This window comes from Miniopterus natalensis, chromosome 2 (genome assembly GCF_054644295.1).
Source record: "Miniopterus natalensis isolate mMinNat1 chromosome 2, mMinNat1.hap1, whole genome shotgun sequence".
In the NCBI taxonomy this organism is placed as follows: Eukaryota; Metazoa; Chordata; class Mammalia; order Chiroptera; family Miniopteridae; genus Miniopterus; species Miniopterus natalensis.
The window spans coordinates 145,271,437-145,290,740 of NC_142082.1; the positions used below are offsets into that span (position 1 = coordinate 145,271,437).

General features: G+C 33.3%; 1 protein-coding gene across 3 annotated transcripts in view; it reads left to right on the forward strand.

Moving 5' to 3' along the window:
• SCAF11 (SR-related CTD associated factor 11) overlaps positions 1-19,304 on the forward strand; it is a 71,346-nt gene that overhangs the window by 35,163 nt on the left and 16,879 nt on the right. For 2 of the 3 annotated variants that reach the window (XM_016201168.2, XM_016201170.2), the window contains exons 5-7: positions 6,477-6,554; positions 10,397-10,497; positions 12,430-12,488. In XM_016201168.2, the coding sequence (XP_016056654.2) occupies positions 6,477-6,554; positions 10,397-10,497; positions 12,430-12,488 (238 nt within the window). The remainder of the gene's footprint in view (positions 1-6,476; positions 6,555-10,396; positions 10,498-12,429; positions 12,489-19,304) is intronic. The other variant, XM_016201171.2, reaches the window with a different exon arrangement.

A 19,304-nucleotide genomic window follows, 5' to 3' on the forward strand; every position in this document is an offset into this window, starting at 1 on the left:
AAAAAGTTTGCTATGTTAAACTGGCAGCAGTGTCATACATCTTGTGAATAGTATGTGTCTGAGCACATCATTTTCTCTTGTGCTTGATTTAGTCTCTGCCATTTTGTATACTAATGTGCTGTACAGGCTTATAGCCTAGGAGCAGTAGTCTGTACCATATAGTGTAGGTGTGTGTAAGGGTACTCTACGATGTTCTCACAACTATGCAATCACAGCACGACGCACTTCTCAGAACATGTCCCCATTGTTAAGCGGAGTGTAACTGTCAATTAGAAAGGTAAAGGCTCAAGAAGTCTGACAAATGGCTGTGGTAGTGACAGCTAATCATAATTATGATCCCCTATAGACAAGAAGATACCTCCTTCACACACACACTGGTTAAGAAAATAGGATTTGTGATTTGGCAAGTAGCCAAGAAAGGTTCTTAAAGGGTTAAAGTTTGAGAACTTGGAAACATTTTATGCTTGAAGTGTTCAAGAGTTTTTTCTCTATTTAAGGGGACATGCAATAATATATGTGATTGCAAAGTTCTTTATATCCACCAAGGTTCTTTTATCTTTTAAGTAATAAAAATATTTTTCTTATCTTTTAAGTAATTTTTGAAATGTCATAACTTTCTTACTATAAGCAGATTATCATCCCTCAATTTATTTATCTCAGTCTTCCATTTCATATCAAATGCTGACAGCTTCAGTTTGAGAAAGTAAGGTTAATGAAATCAAAATTGGACAGTTGGAAAAGGTATGTTTTCTCTCATGAGACTAGAAATGAAGAGAGTCTTACTATGGTGATGTACAGTTCTTGAAGATGTCAAACAACAGTGTTCAATGCAGACAGGTGAGGAGTATATTTTTGAATTAATAATAAATACCAAAAATCAAAATATGACTGACTTATGTCTTGACTACTGATGTATTTCATATACAGATGTTCCTTTATACAGTTAATATAAATCTACACATCATTCTGGTGATTAGACTATTTTCCAATTACATAATTCAGCAAAATTTTATTGTCTGGATTTTTAAATCAGTTTTTCCTAAAATTTATATTTTTCTTTACTCCTGAACTAAACCAAACCTATCTGTTGTGTATTTTTCTGTGAATAATATTTTAAACATACCTGTGGAATGCTACTGTTAGTCCTTAACTTTATCATTTGCCTTTACCTAAAGCATTGTCAAATACATTATTTCATTTAATTATTACAACCTATGCAATAGGTGATTTAGAGCTATTTAGTCTTCATCCTTAAAATGGGTTAGAGAGGTTGCTAGTTCTGATTTCGCCAGAACTTGAACTTGTGACTAATTTTTCCAACTCCCCCATTGGTTTCACCTTATAGATTAATCTTCTCGAAGAACCTTTGGTAGAACAAAGAAAATTTTTACATTGTGAACACTCATTACCTAAAGCATACATGTAATAGACTTACATTTAATGGTGTATTTTTATCAGTTGGGTAAATTAATGTATATTTCTGTATAGCCTAATTTTAAATATCAGAGTTTGTAAAATGATATATGCAGGTAGTTTACAGAATTTTCTTTTTTTGTATTAAAAAAAGAAAGTCTTCATTATTAAATGTCCAAAGGTAGTTCTACCCAACTGTTGTATCTTTGAGAACCTCAAAGGATTCCCTTTGAGTAGTTAGATAAAATGCTTCCTTGGTGTTAATTTTCACTGATAGCCATTTGTCCTTTAGGAATACATTCCTGAAAGCTGTTACAAAGAACCACATTTTCACTAATGTGGATTCACAAGTAGTGTCTTGAAATAATGGGTTAAATGTGTGTGGTAGGGAACATGTAGCTGACTACAGGTGAGCATTTTCTTTGGTCCAGGCTAGGTATCTTGGAGCCATCAATTTGAAAGGATAGATCCTGGTGAATAGTTTTAAAATAAGCATCAACCTCTAATGGTATGCATTTCTAAATCATCTTTATTTGATTTTGAACTGAAATTTTATATAATGTGCTATGTTTGTTAGTAGGAGAGATAGACGTTCTAGAGATTCCCATGAACAGACAAATCTTGATGTAAGTAAGCATAGGTACTGAGCTTTAGTCTTTAAGCACTTATCTTTAACACTTGCTTCTCTCTCTCTAGGAGGGGCTATCTGTAGGCAGCCTTTGTGATTGAGGATAGAGCAGCAGCAGGAAGCAAGAAATATTAGAAATCAAGAATCCTGAATTCCCAAATAAGGAAGGTTTCCTGTTCTTACATTTAAATATGGGTTTGTCTGAGCTGGGAATTTACAACGCTTCAGAATACTAGGGTATGTTTTACTGAAATCATTAGGAAGATTTTTTTCCTATCAAAATTGCCTCCTTAACTGACACAGAGCATTCACAGTAAAATGTAAGCTCTGTTTTAAAATACACATTATAATGTAAAGCCATGATCAAATTCTGTTACATTTTGTAGCTGTATCACAAAGTTGAATGGTGATATTGGACTGCTTTGATTATGAAACTAATTAAATTAGATACTTTAAAATTATTGAAATGAAAGCCATGTTTATTTAAATAGGTGAATAATTAAGGGTATGTTTGTTGTATATAGGAATCAAAATGGTGAATAATCAAGGGGTATTTATTTTTGTTGTATGTAAGTAAAACAAAATTTGGGGTAATTTTCTCCAAAACTAAAATTATTTTAAGCAGAATGGGTAGGTGTGTTAAAAAAATTTCTACGTTAGTTTTAAATGTGATTTTTTAAAAACCACACAACTTAAAAACTAAATTAGTTTAGTGGTACAAACTGTGAAAACTAAAATTAAAATGTCTGGATTTTTCCAAATGGGTATATCTACTGGATCTAAGGGTGAAGTACCTTTGGAAATGCCTTAAAATTAGGACAGTGCAAACAATTTTTTTAAATCTTTTTGTAAAACCTTTCTGTTATAGCTATTTGGTCATCACTTTATGAGTATCTATTAATGATGGTGTGTCTTTGAACTTTGGTATGTGTTGAAGTAGCTTTATACTTTTCCTACAGTATACAGCAACAAAAAAATTGAAGATCTGCTTAATTTTTAAAAATCTGTTTTAAATTTGTTGAAATATGCCATAAAGATTTAACTTAGAATAACTGAATTTCTTTTCTGTTTCCCCTTTGAAATGCTTTGCTGAACTGTTCTCGGGTCAGAAATGGATATCATCATTTCTCAGTAGCCATAGCAAAGATATTTTATCTACTCTAGGTAGCTTGTTTTCTGAGCTACGCTTTTGTTAACTTGGAGAGAATAACTTGGTTTTAAGAAATTTTTCTGATTGAGCCTCGCCAAAGAAAATCTATTAACATATTTTCTAGTGTTAACTAGATTATTTTTAGGAAATGTAAGTATATGCAGATTGTGATAATAGATAGAAGTGTTTTTCCAACTGCTACTACTTTTTTTTCTGTTTTCTTTCTTTTTGTCTTTATAATAGCAGTGGAACCCTTCAAATGAAACCTTAGATAAATCCATATAAATCCATGGCAGTTATGCTTAAGGAAAAAGAATAAAAACAAAATCTTATTCAGAACCCCATTATTTAAAATAGATCCAGATGGAATGGCTCAGGTTAAAACTGTCAGTTGAAACACTGTAAAGGAAAAAGTGCCATTTAGCTGATGTCAACAGAGGAAATTTAATAAAGAAGAAAATGGGATTGTGTAATTTCAGAGTTTTTGAAAGATTCAATGCATCTGATATAGAATACATTTTTTGAACACAGAGTGGCTTTCTTTGGATCTTAGTGTTACATATTGAAATAGGTATAATAAAATGATAAACTTTGAATTTCCATATGTTGTGAACTTTTAAAATTCCAACAAAAAGTTATTAAGAGCTTATGTCTCACATGTACATGGTGGACAAAAGTAGGTTTACAGTTCATATGGAAAAAGACATGCAGGTTATGATTATTACAATAGCTTTATTCTGTTTTGCATATTCACAACTGTAAACCTACTTTTGCCCATCACTGTATATGTATCATATTGTGGATTATCTTTTTGTTAATGGACCAGGCTATTGTTAGTCCAGTGAAGCTAGTTGATGGACTCCATATAATACTTAGTATATACCACACACCCTCCTAAGATTATTAATTCTTTTTTCCCCCCATAAACACCTTAGAAATAAGTTCTATTATTATCCCCATTTTCACTATGATGGTAACAGACACAGAAAGGCTATGTAACTTACTGAAGGTTATACCCAAGGACAGGCATTGAAAGTAAAATATAAATCCAGAGCCTTTACACATATCTTAATAGTTTTTTTAAAAAACATCGAAGGAAACACATTTTCATTTATTATTTTATCTTTTTAGGAAAGTTTCTCAAAATTTACCTTACAAAAAAGAAGTAATATATTTTGAAACTTTGGTAAAAATAAGAAGTACTTAAAAGTTTTTACTTATAAATATTCTTTGGAATTATAAATGTACTAATATAACCTCTAGCCCAGGGGTGGATTTCGGGCCATATACAGGCCTTGAAATCATTTGGTCTGGCCCTGCCAAGGCAACTGCAAGTGGGACTGGAAATTCAGTAAATCTACAAGCTTTTTTCATTGCTAATTTTTAAGTTGATAATTTTGTATGGCCTTCGAATGATGTTATAAATATCCAAATGGCCCTTGGCAGAAAAAAGGTTCCCCACCCCAGCTCTAGAATAAGAATTACATATAGTAAATGCTAATGTGGTAAACAGCAATCATGTATTCATGATGTTGAGTTCTTTGAACTAGAACCGCTACTTGCAGTGCATTATTAAAAAGATGTGGGCAACTTTGTCGCTACTTGTAGTAAAGCTTCTTAAGGTTAAGTTTTCTGTAGGGAAAGTAATAGTATCTTAAATCCATAGTACTTAGAAGTAAGCTGATCTGGCTTCTACCAGTCTGAACCGATTTAATATAGCAAGGTCACATTTCCAAATTCAGATGTGGTAAGGCATTTTATCAAGGCCTACTTAATTTTAACAGAGTAATAAAAGTAACTCAATTTATATTTTGACTGCTCCCAAAGTGAGTCTTGAGCTTTGTGAAAATGTATTATATAATAAAGGGCTGCACATAGTCTGGCTCACCTGTACTTGTACAAGGATATCTTGATATGTGCCAAAGTCCAGAATGGTAAAAATCACAACATTTTTTCACTAGGGAACATAAGATAATTTATCAAAATTCCATTACTATCTGTGGTCTTTTAGACTGTTAAATTGTTAAAGTCCTGTTTTACTTTTTGAATTATTTTTAAGTTATCATTAAATCGTAGTATTAATAATAATCACCTTTTAGTATTTTCTTCATAAGCTACAGAATCTACCCTTCTATTCTAGTAGACAACTCCATCTTAAATTGTTTAGATAATATAAACCCATTCCTATACAAATATTTAATAGTATTATCAGAGAAACTCTTAATTATAGTTGAGGCACATTAATTTTTAAGGCATAGGAAATATATTTACATCAAAATAAAGTTGATGTAGAACCACAGAGTGATTAAAGAACAATTTATTTTAATCTATAAAGTGCCTGCAATTCTTTGAGAAAGACCAACAACCTAACGAAAAAGCTAGTCAAAGGACATCAAGGGATAGTTTTTTTAAAAAAGCAATTTGAATAGCTCTTAAAAATATGAAAATATGCTCAACCAAACTCATAAAAGGAAATGTAAAATTAAAACTATTATGGCATACCATGCTGTTAAGAATGAGGCAGCTTTTAAAAAAAGAAAAGAATGAGGCAGCTCTGAAATAGCAGTATGAACTAATCTAAGGTACATAATTGAGAAAAACAAAATTCAGTTCAGCATCTGAATTAATTATATATTTTTATATTAAAGAGACACATATATATGCATTGGTTATCTCCAAAAGGATATATAAGAAACTACTTCTGGAGAGGGCATCTAGGTGGCTAGGGGAGAAGTGGAGGAATCCTTCATTTTCTTCATATCTTTAAGAAAAATTTTATTGCTGGTTTAACTGCCTATTCAAAATAATTAATTTTTGGAGACAATATTGTCATAGAATATTAAAATCTGTAAGGAACCTGTACATGCCATTTTTTTACAGCTGATTTCAAGTTGCACAAGAGCTTTAGATCAGAGCTGTTGATTTCAGCCCAGCTCTGTTTTCATTGTAACAGTAGTTCTCAATGGGACAAGCAGGTCTTCTTCATAGGTATTATCTTAATAATAGAGATGTTCTCTCTCTTCATCATTGTATTCCAATTACCTAGCATACAGTAGATGCTCAGTAAGTATTTGAATGAACTAAACAATAAATTTAAGGTATTTATTACTCTGAGGCGTGATACTGGCAGAAAGTATTTCATCTTCACCTTTGAAAGAAGAAAAAAATATTTTTCTGTCTCCTGTTCTGGTGGTGGAAAACATCGTAAATGTGTTTGTTATAGATTAATTTTGATTTATTCTAAAGAAACATTTCTAAAGTTATAAATTATTAATCATTTTTCAGACACTGGCTTCATGTCCTATTGACCGGAAACCTTTTCAGGCAGTGTTTAAAGTCAGTGCATTGGAAGGTTGTGTTAAGGTAAGGCTTAGATTTTACTTTGTTAACATGAACAGTATAAATATAAACTTAATTCAATTTTGCTTTAAAAGATTTCCAGTTTGAATAAATTTATGACTTGTTCAACTTTAGGTTTAATATGTCATTATCATTCCTTCTCAGCATGACAAACCCAGACTTTTCTACAAGGATTCAGAAATTCTCTTTTTTTTCTTTGCCCCCTAAAGAGGACATATTAATGGTAGTCAAGTTATGTTTTTCCACAAAATATATTAGATTTCTAAAAGAAGTTTCACATTAAATCTTAGTTATGGAATATTTCAATTTTTAGAACATTTTTAGTGTGAGGACTTTTGTATTTCAAAAACATTTATTGATTAATTGGATAGAGTTTTGAATACATTTTTTAATTAAAAAAAATATTTGAAATGGACTATTAGATTCAAAGACCAAACACCCCCCCCAAAAAAAAAAAATAACTTAAGTCCGGAAAAAATATATACACCCCTATGTTCATAGCAGCACTATTTACAATAGCTAAGATCTGGAAACAGCCCAAGTGCCCTTCAGTAGGTGAGTGGGTAAAAAAGCTGTGGGACATTTACACCATGGAATACTATGCAGCTATAAAGAAGGATCTCATACCCTTTGGGACAGTGTGGATTGACCCAGAGAACATTATGCTAAGCGAAATAAGCCAGGCAGAAAAACAAGTATCACATGATCTCACTTATATGTGGACTCTAAAGAACTTAATAAACTGATGAACAAAATAGATCCAGTGACATAGAAGCATGGATCAGACTGACAAATCTCAGAGGGAAGGCGGGGATGGGTGGGTGGGGAGAGATTAACCAAGAATTTATATGTATATGTACATAACCCATAGACACAGACAATTGTGTGGTGAAGACCTTGGGCAGGGGTGGGGGTGGGGTGGAAGGGGTCAATGGGGGATAAAAGGGAGACATCTGTAATACTGTCAACAATAAAGATAAATTTTCTTAAAAAACAATAAAAACTCTACCAAATAAAATCAAGGACTATTACAGAAAGGTTTCTTTTTTTTTATAATTTATATATTTTAATCAGATACTGCCACTTGTTCCAAGAATGTCCCTTATAGCAAAAGAAGTTCTCAGTCTTTTTTCCCCATGACCATGACTGTTTTTAAGAGAAAATTATTTTATTTATTTTTAATTGACTTTATTGGGATGACATTGGTTAATAAAATTATATAGGTTTCAAGTGTGCAGTTCTATATCGTCTGTATATTGTGTGTTCACCACCCAAAGTCAAGTCTCCTTTTTGTCCCCATTTACACGCCCATTACCCTCTTCTACCTGCCCCATCCCCCTTTCCCTCTGGTAATCACCATGCTGTTGTCTGTGTCTATGAGTTTTGGGGGTTTTTTTTGCCTAATCACTTAATTCACCCAGCCCCCCAACTTCCCTCTCCTCTGACAGCTGTCAGTTTGTTCCGTGTGTCTGTGAGTCTGTTTCTAATTTGTTCATTAGATTCCACATATAAGTGAAATCATATGGTGTTTGTCTTTAAGAGATTTCTTGAGGTATCTAACAAGTCACAAAGGATATATAACTAAAAATGGGAATAATGAATACATACATGTATGATGCCATTGATGGGAAAAACTGTTCCCAGGTAGCACTATAAGTCCATGATAGTTCGGTTGCTGTCTGTGTGAGTAGGAAGGGATATGGAAACAACGTACAACTATTTAAGCATTAGATGTTCTCATTGTAGGTATTTATAATTTGTTTTGATATATTTTTAACAGATGAGTCTCTATATACAAATAAGGTTGCAATTCAAATAAAAGATGCATGAAAAATCATTTTACTTGTAATTGTGTTAAGTCTGGACATCTGTGCAAATCAGTATCTATCTTGGAGAAAGGATATAAATGTGTGATATAATCAAAATTAAAGCATAATTTCTCTGAAAGACATGTTCTCCATTTTTCTAGACTATATGTTATATTGCTAAGAATTCATTAGCATGAGCTAGTTTCTAAAGATATTTTCTTGTAAAATTTTGTTACATTGCTTGGAATAGAAATTTGTTTTATTTAGTGAGGCTTGTACTTACATTAAAAGTTTGGTCTACTGTTAATCTAATTTTGTGAAACTTAGAAAAGGTATTTCTTAAATGTGATATTATCCATGTACTCTCAGTATTTCCCTTTGAATTTTGACCTTTGCTTCTTTGGAATCTTCACTTACTGTCCTTTACCCTTTACAGTGGAACTTGAATGAGACATCTACACTTGCTTACTCCATTTTCTCAACCTCTGTTCCATTGAACATTCCTCTGTCATTTTGTTTTTACTAAAGCTGTCCTCGCTAAGGGCCAGAATAATCTCTGACGGGCCAATCCCCTCATTTCTGCATGTAATGCTGTTTACCTTTATTTCCTTTGGCTTCTAGGTTATACTTCTCCTATGGGTATGTATGTTAGTATGTGTGTATGTGTGTATGTTTGTTTCTTTTACTTATCTGACCTTTTACAATCTTCTCTGCCATGTCCCTGCCCTTCTTACCTTTTCTTAAATCATTGGGACCCCTCATAGGATCTTCTTTCAGTTCTCTAAGTATACTTTCCCCCTCAGTCTTCTCTACTACTTCAGTAGCTGTCAGTACTATCTATATTGGTATAGCTTCCAAAATTGTGTCACTAGCCTAGATCTTTTTCCTTAGAACCAGATTTGTATTTTCAGCCACTCATTGGACATCTCCGTCTGTAATACAAAAGGAATAAACATAGACATACCCAAAAATCATCAGGAGTTCTCCATTGTTTTCTCTCTGCCCTGTCCTCCTTTGCCTATTCCTTCTGCTCAGTGTCTTAAATTTGTTTCTTCTTCATGCCTCTGCTGTTACCTCTTGTAGGCTCTCATGCTGACATCAAGACCAGTTCTTCTGATATATAAGCCACTCTGTAATTCAAAAATTTTAATAACCATGTGAAAAGTGTACAAAACAAAAATAGATTTTATAATATAATTTATTTAATCCAACATCTATTTCAACATGTAATATTTTTAAAGAATTATTATTGGGAGATTTTCTCTTTTTGTTGTTGTCCTAAGTCTTTGAACTCCTGTGTATATTTTACACTTAGAGTACTTCTCAATTCAGACCAGCCACATTTCAAGTTCGCAGTAGCTACATGTGGCTGGTGACTGTTTTCTCAGACGGTAAATCTAGACTGTGTATGGTAAGAGCTTTCTTGTGGTTTCCTGGCTTTTATAGTTTCTCCTTAACTACTTGATTCTTCACATAACTGCCAAAGTTAATCCTTAAATAAAAAAAATAAAAAAAATTGATCATCTCATTTATTTCCTTTAAAAACCTCACTTATTCTCTGGTTCCTATAGAATTGTTTCATTATTCAAGGCCCTTTATAATCTGGTCCTAATACTTTATATTAACTTCCCCATCTGCATTCGCTTCTGTGTTTCCTTAATTTAGAGTAATTTTTTTCCTTAGACAAATTTTACTCATTCTTTAAGATGAACTGGTAAATCATCTACTCATTAAAGTCTTTTCTAGAGTTAATTTTTAGTCAGTAGTATATATGCTGATCTGTGTTTATCTCTCTATTATGAGTACTTAACCTGTTCATGTGCCTGTCTCCCACTATTTTGTTTCCCCAGAGCTTAGTAGATGTATTAAATTTATGGTTTAGCATGCTTGAATGAATAGGCATGTGTATTTGGGCTAGCGTTTCATTCAAACAATTTTGTTTCTTTAATTTTTTATTTTTTCAAAGGAGAATTGATAGGTTATCATTTGTGATACTGGATTATCACTCTAAAGAGGTGATTTTTGCTTTTCTCATAGGTTCAAGTAAAAAGACAGTTGAGAGAAACAAAAGACAAGATAAACAAGAGCTCTTTTAAGAAACAGCTCTCCTGTCATGAAAATTCTAAAAGCTGTATGAGGTTAGTGATGAACTTGAAAAGTGGAATCCATATGTGTAGAATCAGAAGGTAGCTAGTAATAAAAATGAATACTTTTTAAAAATGATATGGGGTTTAAATGTATTTAATTACCTCTTTTAAAGCATGTACTTGATCATTTAAGGAAGGGCCAACTGAAATCTGAGAATATAATTTGAACTCTTTGATGAATTGGTTTTCTTAGTTTTGGGGTTGTTTTTTTTTCTTTTTTTCCCCTAATTTGGTATTAGATTGATATGTTTGTAAAATAAAAATGCTACAGCAGTATAAAATTTTCTGAATGCTTACTCATTGTCATACATATCACAACCAATAATGGATAAAGCACTGGTGCACAGACCACGTTTTGAGTAGCACTGCTCTAGTCTTTATGGACAAAAAGTAGAAAGTAACTAATGGTATAGCCCACCAAACTTTATGAGATAATCATAATTCAAGCAACTTACTTTCTCATTTTGCTTCTTTGTATTTTTGCTACCTACTGTAACATTTATGTTTAAAAAATTTTTTAATATGTTTCAATTTGTTTCTTTAATTGCTATTGTTAAAACATAATTGCCTAGAAATACAGCGCTTAGTACTCGAGTTTAATAGGTATCTAACATAGTATTTTTATCTAAATTGAGTTAGTAATATACTGGAAATTAATTTATTATTAATACTTAAAATAACTTGTTCTGGTACATTTAAAATTTAAGCCCGTTTTGATCTAAAATATATTTAGAACTATCCAAAAGCTGTATTCTTGAATCAATATACTGTCAAATTCATATTTCTATAGTTCATTAGCATATTTCATCAGAATACTAATTTCTTAAGAGAGTAAATTTATTTAGTTACCAAAATAGTTGACAGAGTCCCTGAGATTTATTGAATCAGGCAACTAATTTATAATACTATAGCTCTCTGGATCTTAACTTTTGGGAAGTTATGGACTTCGAGAATCTGGAGAAAGGTGAGGACACCTTCTTCCAGAAAAACATGTCATAAAACATACTTGCAGACAAAACTTTGTATATGATTTTAAGGGATTCATGGAACACCCACTGCAAGAGCCCACCCATAAACCCATGTTAATTGCATTAGAGTAGATTTTATTTGCATTTTCTTTTAACTGTATCTGAGTCAGTTTTGATTCATGTATATATGTTTACATAATAGATAGCACACTTTTCCCAGGTATAATGAAGAAATACTTTTGCTAACTTCATTCTTAACATAGCTCCTATCACTGGCTGTGACAGTGTCATGGATATATATTTCTCTGCTTTCTCTAAGTTACCCCAGTTCTCTTGGCTGTTGCTGAGTATACAGTGGTCATCACTATATGACCTATAACAGGGTCATACAGAGGGTCTAACTCAGCTGAGGTAGTCCACATGCTTAAATGCTTTTTCTCAGGGACATATGGTGGGGGGATGGTATATGGAAATAATACACAAAATAATAATTTGGTTTTTGCCCATCTAGTCAGACCCTTAATTTCTCCCAAAGTGGAAAATCTCTCAGCTATGGTGTATTAACAGTACATTATTTTTAGAGTCTTTTGGAAATTTTTTTAGCATTCCTCCCATTAAGTCTAATGTTTACTACATATGCCTAGTCTCTTCAGCACTTCAGCAGTATCCATTCAGTGTTGTTGTTTGTCCCATCTAAACAGAAAACCCTGACAGATACCCTTTCTTCCTGGTAATTTCTGCCAGTTTTAGAGAAAGGGATTGCAGTGGTATTTTGTTTCTTGGTAGTAAACCTCCATTGTGAGTCACTGGAATGGGGAGAGGCAACTAGTTGTACTTCCTTTGCTAGAATGTGAAACTCAGTACCTAATGAATTTCATTTTGGAGGGCAAGGAATTGAAAATAAATGAGCAAAATGATAGTATTATGTTAATTATTTCTTTTTTGATGTTTACAGAAAAAACATCATAGGAGAAGATCTATTAAGTGCAAAGCCTTATGACTTGAAGATGCGTAGTAAGTGGCTTTTTACTTTTGTTTTCAACCTTTTTTTGTTTCTTACTTTAGTAACATTTTGGTTTGGAAAACAGTTGAGTATAGGACTCTACTGAGCTCTGTATATTCTGCTAAATCCTATGTAAACTGCTTTCATGGAGTTATTTATGCTGTTCCCTGCCCATTTTGGTTTTTTTATGCTCAGCTGGGAGGAAGGGAAGAGGAGAGTGCAGTGTGTGGGGGGTGGGGAGTGGGGAGAAGAAAAGGGTATTTTTCAATTACTTGGTGTTTAGCAACCTACATTATGCTCTTACTCCACTCACTAGTGCAGAAGAACTTAGGGGAGATGGGATAAAGTAAGGTAAGCTGTAGCAAGGTAAGTCTGTGACAGTGAGAAGATAATTCACAGTCCTCAGAGGAAGTGTGTTTGGCCTCTAGCCACACTTCTAATTTGAAACTTTAGAGGAAATAAAGCACCTCTTATGTATCTACATGAGCAGTTAAATATTCCTGTCTTTTGTTTTTATCTAGTACATAGTTCTTTAGTACAGGAACGGTATGGGGCAGGGCCTGAGAAAAATGGCGCTGTAGTGCCTTGTGATTCCTCTTTGGAGCTCAGGCTATGTATCCTGTTCTAAAGAACAACTTACTATTAACTGTAAGCAAGAACGTGAACATTTAATTTCCAGGCTAGGTTACAATGAATTTCTCTTTATAGATAATAAAGAATTAATGAACTTGTTTTTCATTAATAAAGTAAATTATAATCAACTTCATTGTTTTACATTATGAATGCCAATTTGGTTGTTATTGTTATTTCTTACTTGAATTAACATAATCTCTCAGGTTTATAGATCCTAGATTTACAGGTTAATAAATGTCCTGCCTTTGATAATTTACTATTAAAATGAAATTGCATTAAAAGGACTTAATGATTAGACGAGCATTTTTCTTTTGTTAACGAACCTAGATATCAAACATCTTTTTCCCCCCCATCATTGTAGATTAGCATCCTGTTCTGATGGATAGACTTTGTTTGGTAACTCTAGGATCTGATACAAAGTTAACTGCTGAGGAAGATTAAATGATGTTATAGATTTTCCCTAGATAATTTGTCCTGCTCTCACTGTGTCGATCTTAGTTTTAAGTCTATTATAATTTTCTTTAAGTATATGTTTATACTTAAACATAGTGTCCCTTGCCTGGACTTACTTTTAAAGAGAGAGATATAGGCAAATCTAACCGAAAGTGCTTCAGTGTAGTGAAGACTATTTATAAGCATCGGTGATTCATTTGGATTTGAGAATTTGTTTTACTATTCAGAATATGAAATACTAAAGTTTTTAGTGTATATCCTAAGCTAATTTAATATTGAACAGCTAATTTTAAATTATAGTTTTTTTCAAAAAGTTTATTCATGCCAGAATGTTATCATTGTCCAAGGCCTGTAACCTAATGTTGTGTCTATGTAAGTGAAGATGTCTGAAGTCATTTGTTTGGTTTAGGATAGGCAGAAATACTCATTTTACTTTTATAAGTGGGTGACCAAGGTAATTATGTGGAAATGTCTTAATTGAATGAGTTTGGATTCATTTGTGGGGTACTGAGTGCTTATTGATTATCCATTTAGTAGTTAGTTTTCTATGAGACTGCTTTTTACTTGGGGAGTTTAATACATCTGACATGGCCAGTTACATTTTTTCCTGCATTGAAATACATTATATACCTGATGAAATAGTTTGTATTTAGATATTATGTTTAATGAAAATTACTCAGGTTTAAATAAACATAAAAACTAATTGGCCTATTTTGGAGGATGCTAAGAAATTAACTCATTGTGAAAACCGGTACATTTATAAAAGAATAGGTCCAAACATCTATGTTGCCTTTCCTAAATAAAGTGTTCATCAGGATAATTGAACAGGTAATAAAGGAAAGTTAAATATTTTTAGAAGTATTTCAGCAAATAATTGAAAGTAAAAATAAAGAATTTGAATATTAGCATTTTGTAAACTAATGAATTAATAGATCTAAGAAGTGATCAACAATGGCTGTTAACATCACAAAAAGAGAGACAACCATACATTAAAAATACCCCTTTATGCCCGGCCAGTGTGGCTCAGCGGTTGAGCATCAACCTATGATCCAGGAGATCCTGGTTCAATTCCCAGTCAGGGCACATGCCCAGGTTGCAGGCTCGACCCCCACTAGGGGATGTGCAGGAGGCAGCCAGTCATGACTCTCTTATCATTGATGTTTCTCCCTCCCCCTCCCCCTTCCTCTTTCTGAACTCAGTAAAGACATTTTAAAAAACAAAAAACCCTTTATGGAAGTACATAACAGCAAATATGCAATAGTGTGCCCCAAAAAACCTGAAAACCAAACCAGACAAACCTGTACCTTATTAAGAAATTTAACTACTAATTTACAAGTTGTACAGAGACAGAGATGCATGTTAAGTGACGGGGGATACAATCAGCAAAATTGAGACCACAAACAAATGACCTGGTTTCTTTCTTCTTTTTAATCCTCATGGAAGGATCTTTTTTCCATTGCTTTTCAGAGAGAGTAGAAGGGAGAGAAAGAGAGAGAGAAAGGAGAGAGAGAAACATTGATGTGAGAGAGACACACCAATTGGTTGCCTCAGGCACTTGCCCCAACTGGGGCTGGGGATTGAGCCTGCAATTGAGTTATGTGCCCTTGACCAGAATGGAACCCGAGACCCTTCAGTCAGACTGCCCATGCTCTAACCAGTGAGCCAAACTGACCAGGGCTGACCTGATTTCTTTAGTCAGAAAATTCCATAAAGTTTCATAGGGATAGTGGAGAACCTGTAGATTAACAAAGAAACATTCAGCCAGTCACAATGTATGGATCTTATTTGGATCCATATTCCAACATGTTGTAAAAAATGTAACTTTATGGACAATTGGGGAAAATTGAACTTTGGGTGTTTGATATTAAGGAATTCTTGAAGTTAAAAAAATTTTTTTACTTGTGGTAATGGTATTGATTCTTTTCCCAAAGAACACTTACCTTTTAGACTTAGTTATACACTGAAATATTTATACATTAAGTCATCTGATGTCCAGAATTTGTTTCAAAAAGATCTTGAGTAGGTAGTAGACAGACTAACATTGGACATGAATTAATAATTGTGGAAGTTGGAATATGGGTATATGGGACTTCATTATGCTAGTCTCTCTTCTTTTATATTTGAAATTTTCTGTAATTTAAAAAAATGTACTATAAGAATTAGCCATTTTCCCGTCATAGTGGTACGTAATATAATTCAAGGTCTTACAGTTAACTTCAGTGAAATACAGTATGCTGTCTTGTTTTGTGTTTTATTTTTTTCTGGTAAGTTTCTTGTGGGTAGTAATTGTGTTTTCTATGTAGCATTTTCCAGTGGTAATGCTTATTAAGTACTTATTATTTGCCTTTGGCTACAACTCTCTGATAACGAACTGATCAATGGATGTAACAAACAGGAAACTGAGACTTGGAAAGCTTAATAAAAATATGTGAGAATGATACCACTAACTTCAGGAATTTAACTTCCTCTAGTGAAGGAAGAAGACGAAGAGGTTAATGTAAAGTAAAACCAGCTAAATGTTAACATTAATTAAACCTACTCTGTAGGCATCATTTTATATACTTTATGGAATGTTCAAAATCTGTCATAATTTGTATTGGTCATAAATTTTTAAATTTATAATTAAATTTTAAAACAATTTTAAAAGGCTAAATATCTCAACCAAGATCACGCAGCTAACATATCCAACGCCTCTTCTCACTATAGAATCATGCTAAAGCATGATAGCGTTAATGTTACCCACCTTAAGCCTCTCACTATATGCTTGTTTGCAAGCTTTATAACTCAAACTATTGCCTTATTCTGATGGCTTTTTTGGATGCACTTTTGAGTTAAAAAATAATTCTTAATATAAAATTATCATTTTGATAGCATAGCGTCTGCTCCCTATTTAGTATAACAACTAACTTTGATTATTTTGCCTTATCTTTCAGAAATGTGATAGATATCAGTCTTTTTATTTTATTTTTTTAAGCTAAAGTTCATAAACCATAGAACCTTTAAGAATTTTACCCTTTAACTTTCACATTTTTTATGAGATTTCTTAGATATTATTAATAAATGGCCTTGTTAGAGGACTAAGGGAACCTGTAAATGTTACTTGTAATTGTCCCAAAGTTAGGGGCAGTAATGAACCTGTCATGACTGAGCAAGAAATAAGAGACAAAGTTAAGGTGAAGGTAGAGTAAGTGGGAAGTACATCTTTATTTACTCAGCTACACTGAACAGAAATCATGGTGTACTGAGGATAATTTAAATTAAATTCCTTTTTATCAAAGAACATTTTGAGAAAATGTTGTCTGTCTCTTTATCTAAGATTGCTTGGCTAGATTTCAGAACTCAGTTTTAGCTTTTTTAATTTCTTAAAGTTTTTTGAAGCAAGAAGGGACTGTTCAACATTTGAACATTTATGTGTGACTTTCTACCTGAAGTTACGTTATACACAAACGAATGAATAGAGCATATGACATTGTGAACTTCTTTTATCTGGATTAAAAATTATTAGTAGACTGTTAATTAAAACTTAGCAGGCATGTTAGACAATCTTATTGGAAGTTGGCCCTTTGGGTTTTGTACTGGTTTTTCCATTAAATTATCTATGACTCTGGGAAAACTTTATAAACTGTTTAGTTTTTTCATTTAATGAAGATGGTGTTGCCTTACTACTAGTATTGTAAAAGACCTAGCATACCTTTTGGCAAACTTGTTAAGGAAATGTCACTTTCATTCTTCAGGTAAACAAGATAACTGAATTATCATACTGTTTTTTTAAATTTTTAACCTCTTTTATATACTTTGTTCTTTGGGCTAAGAGTTTATGATTGGTGTAGTATGTAAAGGTATCCCCCTTTTCATCCATTTCCATTTCTTAATAGAGTACTTCTTTAAATCATGCTAGATCCACTTAATTATACCTTTATTAACTGTGAAATAAATTAATCAAACTTTAATTGGGTGCCTGCCAGGCACTGGACTCTGACTCAAAGCCTTTACTGTATGGGGTTATATTATAGAAAAAGGTGTTTTCATGAAACATCTTTTGGGATTAGTGGTTCGTGAAACATGTTTGAGATATGCTGAATTCAAACAAATAAGACAAGCTTTCAGTTAAGCATAGCAGATTGAGCACATTTTAATTCTCTAATCCCTCCCAGAACCCTACTAAAATGACAAAGGAATGAAAAGAAAAATTTTAAGAGAACTGGAGAGAAGAGACAGCAGATAAGAGAATCCACAGAATAGAAGCTTGAAAGTGATTGTACAAGGTGAATGGTAAACTCTCTTAGCAGAAAGCTGAAACCTAAGTCTTCATGGGGAGAATGGAGTTAAAAATTAAATCAGTTCACATACAATAGAACCCTAGACTATCTTCAGAGATCTGGAGGCCTCCATTATCTCTGAAGGCAAGGGATATGGGGTGGTGTTAAAAAACAGAATTGATTAAAAAATTTTGAAATAGCCCGGCTGGTGTGGCTGAGCAGTTGAGCATCGACCTAGGATCCAGGAGATCTTGATTAGATTCCTGGTCAGGGCACATGCCCTGGTTGCTGGCTCAATCCCCAGTGAGGGGTGTGCAGGAGGCAGCTGATTAATGACTCTCTCATCATTGATGTTTCTCTCTCTCTCCCCTCTCCCTTCCTCTCTCTGAAATCAATAAAGATATATTTTAAAAAAAATTTTTTTAAGTTTATCCTGCAGATTCCTGGCTGAACAGGAAAGGGGAAGGAGACTACCCAGGAAAAGACTGGGCACTTACTGTCTAAAGCAGGAGTGGGGAATCTTTTTTCTGCCAAGGGCCATTTGGATATTATAACATCATTCGCAGGACATACAAAATTACCAACTTTAAAATTAGCTATGATAAAAGCTCCTAGATTCATTGAATTTTGAGTCCCACCTGTGATTGCCTTGGCAGGGTCAGACATTCCCCACCCCTGCTGTACAGTGAAACCCATTGGTTGGAAGGCTATGGACCACCCATCCACGCCATTATCAGTCAGTATTTTAGTGTCCCACAATCAAGGATCACCAAATGTTTTGGGTTTTTTTACATCTTTTGTTTGTTTATTTTAAAAATATTACAGATGTCCCTTTTTCTCTCCAATGACCCATTCCACCCTGCCCCCCTCCCTCCCCAGTCCCTCGCTACACCATTGTCCGTGTCCTTGCGTCGTGCATATATGCATATAAATTCTTTGGTTAATCTCTCCTCCTCCACCCACCCACCCTCCTCCATCCCTCTGACATTCATCGGTCTGAAGGATCACCAAATGTTTGAGGAAAACCTTGGGCCAATATAATAGAGATCAAAAAAGAAATAAAAGGAACCTAATAGAACAACTCAGTGCTGGGAAACAGGGAAGAACTTAAAAGTTAATATCCTCAGAGAGAAGAGAAAGGATATTTCATCAACAAAACAAGACTAAAAAAAAACTTTTAGAAATTAAAAATATTATAGCAGAAATTTAAAAATTCAACAGGAATGGACAATAAGCTGAGAAATCTCCAAAGTAGTACAAAAAGTCAAAGAGATGGTAAAGTAGTAGCCCATGAGGTTCAATACTGCGTAATAAAATTTCAGTAAGGAAAGGTAAAACAAAAGGCAGAAAGTTATTAAGGAAACTACTACAAAGGAAAATTTCTCAGAATAGTAGAGTGTGAGTATTCAGATAAAGAAATAACCTAACACCTAGTAAATGAGGAAAGAACTACACTAAGTGCTTAATAAAATTCTAGAACCC